The 11976-nt window shown below is 37.4% G+C and overlaps 2 protein-coding genes across 2 annotated transcripts; both read right to left on the reverse strand.

The window, feature by feature from the left end:
- Positions 1-10: 10 nt before the first annotated feature.
- Positions 11-1653, reverse strand: LOC108368672 (uncharacterized; the record flags this gene model as incomplete). Its single annotated transcript, XM_017623560.1, has 4 exons — positions 1339-1653; positions 1259-1290; positions 166-332; positions 11-61 (listed from the first exon to the last, which is right to left on the reverse strand). Coding segments are annotated over exons 1-4 (485 nt in total), but the record flags the coding sequence as incomplete, so codon positions are not given.
- Positions 1654-8420: 6767 nt separating this feature from the next.
- LOC108368673 (uncharacterized) lies at positions 8421-10767 on the reverse strand. Its single transcript, XM_017623561.1, has 3 exons — positions 10653-10767; positions 9105-10377; positions 8421-8925 (listed from the first exon to the last, which is right to left on the reverse strand). Exons 1-3 carry the CDS (start codon positions 10765-10767, stop codon positions 8421-8423), a joined length of 1893 nt encoding a protein of 630 aa, XP_017479050.1.
- Positions 10768-11976: the final 1209 nt, after the last annotated feature.

Here is an 11976-nt window from a genome sequence, read left to right on the forward strand (position 1 = left end):
GTTTTTATACCACCAACAAATTTCAGCAAGTATTGCATCTCGAGGTTTCTTTCCTCTGTACCTGAAACGAAATTGGTTTTCAATCGTTAACTTGTTTAAATTGTGCACTCTGACAAAGATATTAGAAAAATCTAGGAATTCAAAATATGCACACTCTATACTTACCTTATTTCAAATGGAAGCGCAGTTTGGTGATAACGTTCGCCTTGCTCATCAGATTCAGTTGGTAACTGTTGAGCGAATTGATCAAGATGCTGATGCAAGAGAAGAATTTTGTACGACATATTAACCCCAATTTCATCGAAAGCTGCCAACATGTTTGCAACAGATTGCCTGTAGTTGTCTTTGCGTTCTTTACCCAAAAGTCCTTTAATGACTGCTTTCAATGCGAGCCATGCATTTAATTCTCTGTCTGTCAGAACTTAGTCAAAATCTTGACGATTCATTAGTTTCCGTATGTCGGGACCATTAACAACCCCTTCCTGAATTTTGGCGTTACTTAGTCTTGGGAAAATGTCTTTTATGCGGTTGAATACTGCTGGTGATTTGCGATACATTTCAAAAAATGTTTAGCAATGCCAAGTTTAATGTGGAGCGACGGCAACAAAATTTTCATTTCAGGAACAAGACTTTCGTGTAGCCTATTGTCCTTAGGCCATTTCCATCCAATGCGACTATTCCAGTTGTGCTGTTTGTACTGGTTTCTTCCTTTAATACCTTCTCCGTATCATGAATCCCAATCGCACAAAAAACACGGATATTTTGGACGGCCAGATGCTGTTAAGCCTGTAATCAATGAAACTATTTTGAGGTCGCAGCAAATGCGCCACTGGTGTTCGTTATATTTGACTACTTCCAGAATGTGTTTCAAATTATCGAAATTTTCACTAGTGTCAGTGCTATACGCAATTGGAACAGAAGGCATTCTATTCGTCTTGTGCAAAAGCACAACTTTTAAGCTGATTAGTGAACTATCGATGAATAAACGCCAATCATCTTTTTTATAGGTTAACCCTATCGTCTCCATTAACTTTTCGATATCGTTGCAATAAGCGAAATTTTTTACATCATTCACATTGAAGAACTTTTCTAACTCTTTTTGGCGTTTTCGATATGCTGTTACTTTGGTACCTTTCGCCAGCAAATTATTTCCTTTCAAAAATGAAGCCAGTTGTTCTGATTTTTTCTGAGTCAAACACAAAATTGCAACAATTGCATCCAATTGCTTTTGTGTGACTAGGATTGGGTCCTTTGATGTTTCATAGGATGTACCTTCACCAGGGTCGTATTCTGAGAAGAAATGCATGGATATAGCAGCGGCGGTTGTAGTACTGATATCTGTTTGAAGATCAATACTTCGGTATGTTGGTACTGGAACGAATTCTGAGTGCGGTAATGGTAATTGGACACTTGGCACTGCTACATAAGTTTTATTCCTTGCTTTCCTTCTATTCAAAGTTTTATGGTAGTTGATACATCCATAGCAATTTTCTTGTTGATGCGGGCTGTTGTCTAACCACATCATTGGTATACCAAAAGGCATAGCCTTCTTCTTTTCACTTTTCCATTGCATAACACTTGAATAGCAATTAAAGCAAACTTTTTTAGGGGCATAGTTTACGTCAGTGATAAACTCTTGCGAGAAATATTGTTTATAGGCATGGTGGAATAATAACAAAGTGTTGTCAGTAGCGATGTGTTTGTTGTGATTTTGACAAGATCGGCATGCTTATTTTCAGTGCTGCCGATCTTAATTTTTATACTACTATTCGTTGGGAAATAGTATCTAAAATACTCCATTTTAGTAATTCGTTTTATCGCAATTTTTAAAGAACTTGGTGTTTTCAGAACAATATTAATATTTAAAATTGCTGGATTTGTATAATTTTTGTACTCAAAAAGTAGAAAAATAAAAGATATCGTGGTTATCAATGGAGAAAAACTTTCACAAAAATAGTATGGAAAGGCGATTTTTTATATTAAATAACTTTTGCTACATTGTCATAATATTGAGCCAAATGAACTACTGATACACTAGAATAGAGTGGTGGCATGGTTAAATTAGGAATTCGCTATATTATCTATATTTATGTGTTTTAATCTATTTATAATATCATTTACAGTCTAATAGGAAATTGCCTTATTTTACGGCTTTTACTTTTTTAAAGTTACAATATATGTCCAAACTGTGTGGAGCTGCCGATACAAACATATATTCAGGCTTATAAGCCTGTAATTATACATTTTTCTACATTTAATTTAAAGTAGTATGCACCATCGGATTAAAAGTAGTAAATAATTAGTACCTTTTCTAGTACTTTAAAATGCGTGTCCGGAATAGACCTGCCGAAAAAGAGAGGTTAAGTTACTGACAACACCTTGGTTTATAGGCTTCCAAAAAACAATCACTCGCATTGCCACATTTTTCATCGCTTGCTATGAAACGTCCACAAACATTACAAAAATGGTCCATTTTACATTTTGGTTCCGACATTTTTAATACAATATATCTTATACAATGTTGTTTTTGTTATTTTTATGAAACCGATGTACTTAACTTAAATCACTCACAAAATGAAATAAGTTCAAAAAAAATTAATAGCGAATTTTATCACGACCGAGCGAAAGTTAAAAGACATCAGCTTCGGCTGAGTTTCAAGCCTTGACTGAATCTTTATTTTTGATATTTGTAAAACCCCGGGCGTCGTAAGGCTCGCGAATGGACGCACCAGTGTTTTATGATATAGAGAAAAATGGAAAAAAGTTAAAGAATTAATTTAGTATTTTGCAACGTTTATTTTAATCAACTATTTTCGACATATATATATATATCTATGTGTGCATATACGAATGCGTTTTTGATTACCTTTACGAAGTGGCCTAGTAGCTGCGTTGTGTCTTCGTCGATCTCCAAACAGAAGTGAAAAATATAATTTGCGGTTTCTAAGTTTGGACCGCCGGACAATAACTGACGTTAAGAGAAAACTTAACGAAGGTTCATTGTCCGGCGGGATACATTAGTTAACGGCTTAGCTGTTGTTAATATATACGAGCATGTATGAGTGTATATACATGTATGTACATATGCCAGCATTTGGGCGGTTCACCAAAAGTAAGAAAAACTATTTAGGCTGATGGCCTAAACAATATTATTTCGCTTGTACGAAATAAATAAAAATCGCTACCTGTGCGGTGGTTGAAAACAAATAAGAGGAAGACGAGGAAAAAGAGGAAGAAGGGGAAGAAATTTATTGCATTTAACTGCAAAGTTCAAAGGTCGATTAAAAAAAAATTCGAACTAACATAAACAAACGCCGCGATACGGGTCTTCTAATTTAGCCTCTGTTTTCACCCCTCACTCTCCGAATCGACCTAACTTTTGCTAACCTGAATTTGTTCCACAGTGTAATAGAAAAGCGTTGGTTGTACTACGGCCTTGGAAAGACGAAAAAATTTACTTGTGAGCCTTTTAGCCTGATGTATGCATGTATGTAGATACAATATTGCAGCAGCTTTCTACATACCTTTTGTTTATTTTCCACTAATAATAAGTATGCTTTAGAAATATTTTCGGAAATAGAGCACATGATTTCGTTCATTTTAGAGTTGTAGCGGGTAGTGAATTGTTCTTCAAACTGCATTTCGCTAAGTGCGGAATTGTGTGGTTTAGTTGGGATTTCCCTGAATACCAGATATTTCGTAAATACGTACGTTTTTCATAAAATTTTATTTTGTAAGAGTTTTGGGTGTGCACCTACATAAATGAGATAAACAATGAGGGTGCTCCATTCGCGATCACTCACAAACAGGGTGGGCAAAAACTCGGAGTTCGAGCGAGCGAGCGAGCAAACTCCTACTCAATGCCTCGCAGGCAATGAGGCGCTCGCAGCTCGTACTCGTAGTCAGTTTTGCCATTTTAGCCGTTTTCCGGCTAAATTTAGCCGGTTGCGATAGCAAACAGCCGGAGAAATTTCGATTTAGCCGGCAGCCGATTTGTTAGCCGTTTTGCAGAAAAAAATTAGCCGTTTTTAGCCGATTTTGCTATTTGCCTTGTTTTCTTAAATTTCAAATATGTGTATATGTTTCCATTTTTGACTATGCGACCCACAATCTATTAGAAATGGCTACTAGCCTTATCGTGGAGAAAATTTTCATGTCAGGCAGGGTTGTATGAAATTGGGCCGATTTCGCTTATTTTTATTTTAAACGAAGAAGGGATTTTCTTCATAAAATGTTTGTTATAAATGTTTTAATTTTAAGTGTGAAGTTTCATTCGCAAACTTAGAAAATAAGAAATTGTTTCACAGTTAAGACAATTAAGATGCGTTTGTGTTTGGATATAGTGCCAACAAACATAACAAACATTACATGTAGGTATTGTCTTCCCAGATAGCGCATATTCGATACTGCCTAAATTACAAAAAATCATTTTTGCCCACTTCCAAAGGTTTAAGTTAAGGGAAAAAATGATATTTTCAAGCACTATGTACACATAGGTATTTTTTTAAACAAACCTTTTTGCTGAGAACCTATTTAAATTCCAAAAACCGAATGCCAACTTGAATTAAAGGAACCAACACTGAAGTGAGTCAAAATGAAAATAAAAGAGCACAAATTTCTATGTAAAGCAAAACTCTCTGGGAATCCTACGAGGCATCTGCCGGTCATATGACCGGTCATCTAAATGGAAGATCTGCAGTCTGTTGGCATCATATTTTACATCAGAATTGACTGCCTTAAAATTGAAGCGAAATTTTTACAGCGATTTTTATGTGTATTGGTTTCTATTTGAGTGTATTGATAATCGGTCAGTCTGAAAAGGCCTTGTAGGGAAGACAATAGGTTTGTTCGTCGAAAATCCAGCGAGAATTATCATTTAAAATATCAGATAGTAAGAAAAAATGCTCCCAAATTCTTCTCATGTAGAAAAACTTGCAATTTTCTGTACGAACGCAAATTTGCAAGTTTAGCTGCCAGCTAGTGTCCACGGTTGCATTTCAAACAAAAGAAATTTGTATAGAATTTTTAAAATTCTTTCAGAGGGGCAAGAAACAGAATCTACGTGCATATATCTTGTCAGTCCGACTTTCTTCAACATACGTTTCAATTTCTTTGTCGGGTTTACTACATCGACTCTGGTTGAGATTGCATTCCGATTAAGAATACATTTTTTTTTTTGCCGAGTACCTTTCAAATCATTGGAATTAACTAAATTAATTAAGTAAACAAGTATTAACGTACAGTTTTCATTTTAAAATCGCTCCAGTTTGTAAATGTTTAAATTTAACGAACTAGTTAATCAAATTATCGTCGACAAAAAATCCAACCATGTGCCACAATCATATGTTTTTCCAATTGCGAATTCTTGCTGGCAAAATTTTTTCGGGCTCGGATTTGTAACTTCTCTCCAAGAAATAGTATTTTTACTTGTGATATATTTAAATAAAACATGTGAAATTTAGTTGAAACATTTTAGCCGTTTTTAGCCGGATTTATTTGCCAATTTAGCCAGTTCGTCCAAAAAGTTCTGGCAACACTGCTCGTAGCAGCAATGAGGCGAGGCACGAGAAGTTTGGCTTGCTCGGCAAACGAGCGAGCGGCTTGTTTGCTCGCGCTCCTATTAAACGAGCGAGGCTGTTGTGTGTTGCCTCGCTCGCAGTGCGAGGCGAGTAGTTTTCTGCATACTCGCTCTGCTAGGTAAGACGAGTGAGCGACGAGCGAGCGCTCGAGTGTACTATACAACACATGCATTTTTGTGCACGATTGAGAGAATACAAAGGTTGCGCCGATCTCGGACCGCTATTCCTCTCTTAACGAATTTGACAGAATCGTTGTTTGCATGACGTCACACTTGTGCAACTTGTTTACGTTTTCCTTGCAAACATTTTTCTTCTTCTTCCATTCTTGCTCACATTCTGGCATTTCTCTCTCGCAATTGCACCAGTGTGACGTCACACAAAAGTTATTCTCAAAAATCCTCTCTGATCGGCGCAATCTTGTATTCTATCATTCTTGATTTTTGTGCATAAAAATGTGGGAATGTATGGGAATGGAAATAGAATATGTACGAAAGTATGTTAATAATTGTATGTACATACGTATATATGCATATAAATATGTGAATATTTTATTTTTATTTTATTTTTATTTTTATAAAAGTTTACATAACAATTCAATTATCATATAAACTTACAAACTAACGCAGCACTAGCATCGGTGGCTTTCGGCTGGCATGTGGCATAAAATATTAGATACGTCGAAGCAGGTCGGAATCTTTTAGGTATTTGTATATCTTTGTTAAGTTATCATCTGTGGGATCTTTTAACAACTGAATAGGATCCGCATTTTTAAAGTAATGATGTCTCTGGGATTGGAGTGCGGAGCAGGATGACAAAAGATGGTTCACGCTGAGTGGAAGGTTACAAAATGGGCATCCCCTGGCTTCAGCCCCTTGAAGTAGATGGGTATGGGTGATAATTGTATGACCAAGACGAAGTCGAGTGTATGGCGTGGTATAGTTTGTCGGTATAGAGGTAGTAAATTTTGGCTTAGAGCGACTATGATTTATTTCGAAGTAATGATGGCTATATCGTCTCCAGTCTGCTAATAATTTGCTTTGCCTTTTATATTTTATTAGCCGATAAATGTCGTTTTTAAATATGATACCTGAAGTCATAGTAGGTGTAGCGGCCATATCTTTTGCAATTTTGTCAGCATGCATATTACCCTGTATTTTTGAGTGCCAGGCGTCCACATTATTTTAATTTTTTGGGGATGAGCAATGAGTATGTCACGGATGCTGTCGATAATATAATTTGTTTTTCTACTTTCTGTTAATGGGCAATGCATGACATACTATCAGAGCAGATTACGAACTTTCCTCTCGTTTTCATAGTATAAAGAATAGCGTTAAATATTGCTGTTGCTTCTGCAGTGAAAATTGAGCAGACCGAAAATAGAAGTTCTTGGGAGAGTACGCCCCCTTGCTCTGTTACAACTGCATAAGAGGTCTGAGATGTTTTCAAACCATCGGTAAAGATCAGTTGCCAACCATTGGACTTGTACCTTTCTGACACTTCTAAGAAGTTAGATAAGTAAGCGTCACTAGATGTATTCGCTTTCCGAAGAGGAACTAGTTCATTTATGAAAGATGTCTCCTTAAGTAACCACGGCGGGTGTAATATTTTACGTCTATGGTATTTTAACAGTGGCAGGTCATTATCCTTAGCAAACTTAACGCATAGATGAATGGTTGATGGCACCTTAGGTTGACGTTTACGCGAAAGAACCAGCTGCACGTCCTTATAGAGAATAGCATTCGAAGATAGTAAAACTTTGGCGTAGGTTTTATGGACTCCATCTTCAGCTTCATCAATTATGGATGTTAGGCCAGATTTTGCATACAAATTTTTCAGTGGGGTTGTTGGAAACGCGCGTAGTGACCTACGTATTGCCGTATGATAAGGGGATGCCAGAAATTTGAGTTTACTCTTAGCGTGATGTCCATAGATTTCCAGCCCGTACCGTATTGTGGATAAAATAAGAGCCTTGGTTATGTTGACCAGCAATGCCGAACCGATAAATGAGCGTTTAGCCGAAAGGTATTTAACAATGCCTAGTTTTGCGCTTATTCTATCTCTTGTGTACTGACAATGTTGCACAAATATTATATTAGAGCAGCATTTTAAACAACAAATAAAATTTATTACATTCATAAGCATATATTATGGAATTAAATATTTTTTAGAGTTATATATGTACATACATATGTACATACATAACATGCATATTTATATATGTTGCGTTGCGTTGGCGTTGAATTTCAAAGCAGCCGTCCACATAGCCAAAATTTGGCAGCGCTAAGGCCAACACAAAGCAGAAAGATCGCTGCGTCGGTCGCGAGCTGTTGCAAATAAATAAAATTATATGAAATGTTTTTTCCTTTTAATCAAATGAGGGCAAGAAATTTAGTTTTTCATGCAATTATTGATATGAAATATTAATTTATCTCTCGTTAATATGTTAATTTAGTGGCCAAAGTAGTATCTGCCAAGCTTCATTGTAGAACGCATACTTTTAACGTGCGTTCTGTCAAACCAACGCCAACTACAAAGTCAGCACCAAAGTTCTGTGTGGACCAGCATTAACTTTTAACTATGGAGGTGAATTTTTTGGACATAGTCTCTGACCTGGTGGTAAATTTTACCCCTTCGAATTTTAGTTAGAAATTTTAATACAAATTGGCCATTTTATAATTATTTTTTCTTTTAAACTAAGCTACAAAATTTTTAAGTTAAAATAAATACAAAATTTATTTTTTTCTTTTAAAATCAACAAAAGTCCCACTTTATTTCACAAGGCTTTTATTATTCACAAGAACGAAAACTTCACATAGTTAATTTNATTATTGGTACGAAAAACTATGCGCTGGAACTTAGTTTGATTGTCATGCACCATAATTTGCCGGTACATCTTCTCGATGTCGCTGTTGAAGACGTATTTATATAATCTCCAACATTCTCTGGAAAATCCTGCCTGAATGGTAGCGAAACTACATATTTCCCGTCTTTGGTACGTTGAGTTGTACTCTTGTACAGCTCCTTACAGTACTTGTCTTCCTCACTTAGGCTTTTGCTCTTCGGTAGATCCTCTACTCCCCAGAACGCAGTAAGCTGCTTATCCAAGGCGGCTTCGCTAAAGTATGAAGCAATATGGTTGGTTGCACTTGTTGCATCTGTGCGGCCGGTTAATATCCAACCGAACACGGTTTCTTGGGCTAGAAGTGTATTAAGTACATTTTTCTTCAAGCCGCTAAAAATAATTTCTGGATAAATATCTCCTCCAAGCACAAGGTCCACTTGCTCATTAACAAAGAACCTTTTATCGGACAAAACCAAATCTGGGAATGCTTGTTTAGTTACAGCGCTAATATGGGTAGTTGGAAGACTTCCAGTTAGTTGTGCTAAGACGAGCACAGTGGTAGTCGACCGGAATAATGGGTCAATCGGTGACCGTATTTCTATATTGCATGCTTCTTTNAAAAATAATTTTTTGGATAAATATCTCCTCCAAGCACAAGGTCCACTTGCTCATTAACAAAGAACCTTTTATCGGACAAAACCAAATCTGGGAATGCTTGTTTAGTTACAGCGCTAATATGGGTAGTTGGAAGACTTCCAGTTAGTTGTGCTAAGACGAGCACAGTGGTAGTCGACCGGAATAATGGGTCAATCGGTGACCGTATTTCTATATTGCATGCTTCTTTGACCTGCGCCGATATGGCATTTGTGATGCCGGAAACTTGGGCATGCAATCTTTTGGATGGCAGGTTGATTCGGCGTTTGAGTCTTTCCGTTATAAAGGAACACTCAGACCCGGAATCAATAAGAGCTCTTGCAGAAAAATCGGTTCCATTATAATGTATATTTACGCGCGCTGTTCCTAGGAGCACACCAGTATTTGAATTTGCAAAACAAGACTTGACATTTTTGTTCCCATTTGAATTTGGTTTTCCTGTCTTGCGTTTTGTTTGTGCTTGCTTCGATGAAGATGCTGGATTACCAGTTGAGCTTTCCGGCACTTGGTGCGCTGTAGGCTTTTTCTGGTCAGTCTCAAGGAGCAGGAGCGTGTGGTGTCGGGAGTGGCACTTGCTGCAATTAAACGAGTATGTGCATCTTGACACAGTATGTCCAGACTTAAGACAGTTCAAGCAAGAGTTATTGTTTTTCATGAACTCTATTCTTTCAGATGGTGTCATCTTTAAGAAGCGGGAACAGCTGCGTAACTTGTGCTCATTGGACTGGCACATTATGCAAGTGAACTTGGTCACGCTTGCTTGGAAAACGCCAAGTCGTTTTGGGGAGGCNGTGCATCTTGACACAGTATGTCCAGACTTAAGACAGTTCAAGCAAGAGTTATTGTTTTTCATTAACTCTATTCTTTCAGATGGTGTCAGCTTTAAGAATAGGGAACAGCTGCGTAACTTGTGCTCATTGGACTGGCACATTATACAAATGAACTTGGTCACGCTTGCTTGGAAAACGCCAAGTCGTTTTGGGGAGGCTTCTGCTATTTTGGTTGTGTGTTGCGGCTTTGTAGCTCTCACAGCTTTGGAATTTTTTAAGCCTGATAACGTCTCCAACGTTTGAAACCTGTTGGATAGGAACTTGTCCATATCCTCCCACTTTGGTATATCATTTTTGTGGTCTATGGTTTGTTCCCATAGAGCCAGCGTACTTTCTGGAAGCTTGGTGGAGCAGAGATAGACTATAATTGCGTCCCAGTTTGAAACGTTAATTTGGTGACTGTTTAGGGACGATAAGCAATTATTTATATCCCGCTGCAACTTTTTTATTAAGCTACCACACTCATTTTCCACTGAATTTAAATTGAAAAGTATTTTCAGTTGTGTATTTACGAGGATACGCTTGTTTTCATATCTCTCGCATAAACTTTTCCAGGCTGTTTGGAAGCCTTCGTTGGTGAGTGGACACTTTCTCACGATGTCTTTGGCTTCCCCTTGAGTCTTTTGGTTGAGGTGAAATAGTTTCTCAACCGGAGTGAGGCGCTTGTTAAGGATGTATATGGCCGTGAACATATCACGAAATGATGGCCATGACAGATAGTCACCCTTGAACACATCGGTATCACACGGAGTTCGTCTTGCTGTATTGCAAGACCATGTTTATTTTGCTCTGCAGGTGGCGTGCTGCTAAAATCGGATTCAAATTCGATTATAGCCTCTGCCAAACGAATGAACGATTCCATGTTTAAAAATGATACTTGAGGTCAAAATCAATAAGAAATGAATTCGATGATGTGCTTTTATATATTGTAGCAACCTTACTATTCAACAAAAATAAATGCTTAGCTTATCGAATTTGTTCGCTCGGTATTCAATAAAACGAAAATTTCTGCCGCTGAAAAATATACCAACTCTTGTGGTCGAAACGTCAAAAACCAGATACAATTTCCGCAATTGAAAAAATAGGCGTTCAATTTATATTTAAACTGTTATTGTAATACTTTATTTCACTCAATATATTTTCTCCTTCAATTATCAGGGATTTCGGTATATGTATGTATATGACAGCTTATTTATATGTATGCGTGTGTATATAAAACTTGACTCGCCACTCAACTGCTATTAAATATGTTCGTGTAATTTGCAGATACGTCCACAAATCAATAATAATATTCGCAAATTAATACTGCAATGGATCCACACGCAGAAGTGATTTTGTGAAAAACAAAGTGCAATTGATAAAAGCAAAATTACCGTGTCCGTTTCAAACAAAGAGGTTATGTGTCCACCGACGATCAGTGATAATACATATGTTGATAATAATGTGATTCGCTAATTTATTGCAACTATTGCTACACAAGTGATTAACACGTCGACTGACGCGAAAAATGTGTTAAAAAACGTGATGATCAAGAGACGTTCAGTAATGAAATATATTTCAATTCTTAGTTAACTCGACGCTTTTTTTGTGTCGTATTTATATGTATATTCAACCTATACAAGCTGTTCGTGTGTGAACAATTTGTCTAAGGAGTTATAAAAACGTGATCATAAACAAAAACAGAGTGCTTGAAGATTAAATATGTTGCAAAATGTGGCGCTTATCACTGTCGTGTGTGTGTGTACGTAAGATGTGGCACCTTGCAACTGAACTGTAGCCGTTTTTTGTCACACGCGGACAGACGGAATCACTCAGTTATTTGGTTGAGAAAAAAAAAACTGTGCACACCTTTCTTCTTCTTCTTTTTTGGCGCTGTAACTGCCTAAGCGATTTTGCCCGAGTTCAGCAAAGCACTCCAGTCGCTTCTCCTCTGTGCCAACTGACGCCAATTGGAAACGCCAAGTGAAGCCAAGTCCTTCTCCACCTGATCTTTCCATCGCAGTGGGGGCCTCCCTCTTCCTCTGCTACCACCAGCGGGTTCCGAGTTGAATACTTTCAGAGCTGGAGCGTC

The sequence above is a fragment of the Rhagoletis zephyria genome, unplaced genomic scaffold (genome assembly GCF_001687245.7).
Source record: "Rhagoletis zephyria isolate East Lansing unplaced genomic scaffold, Rhagoletis_zephyria_1.1 Rzeph_scaffold_03246, whole genome shotgun sequence".
Taxonomy (NCBI): Eukaryota; Metazoa; Arthropoda; class Insecta; order Diptera; family Tephritidae; genus Rhagoletis; species Rhagoletis zephyria.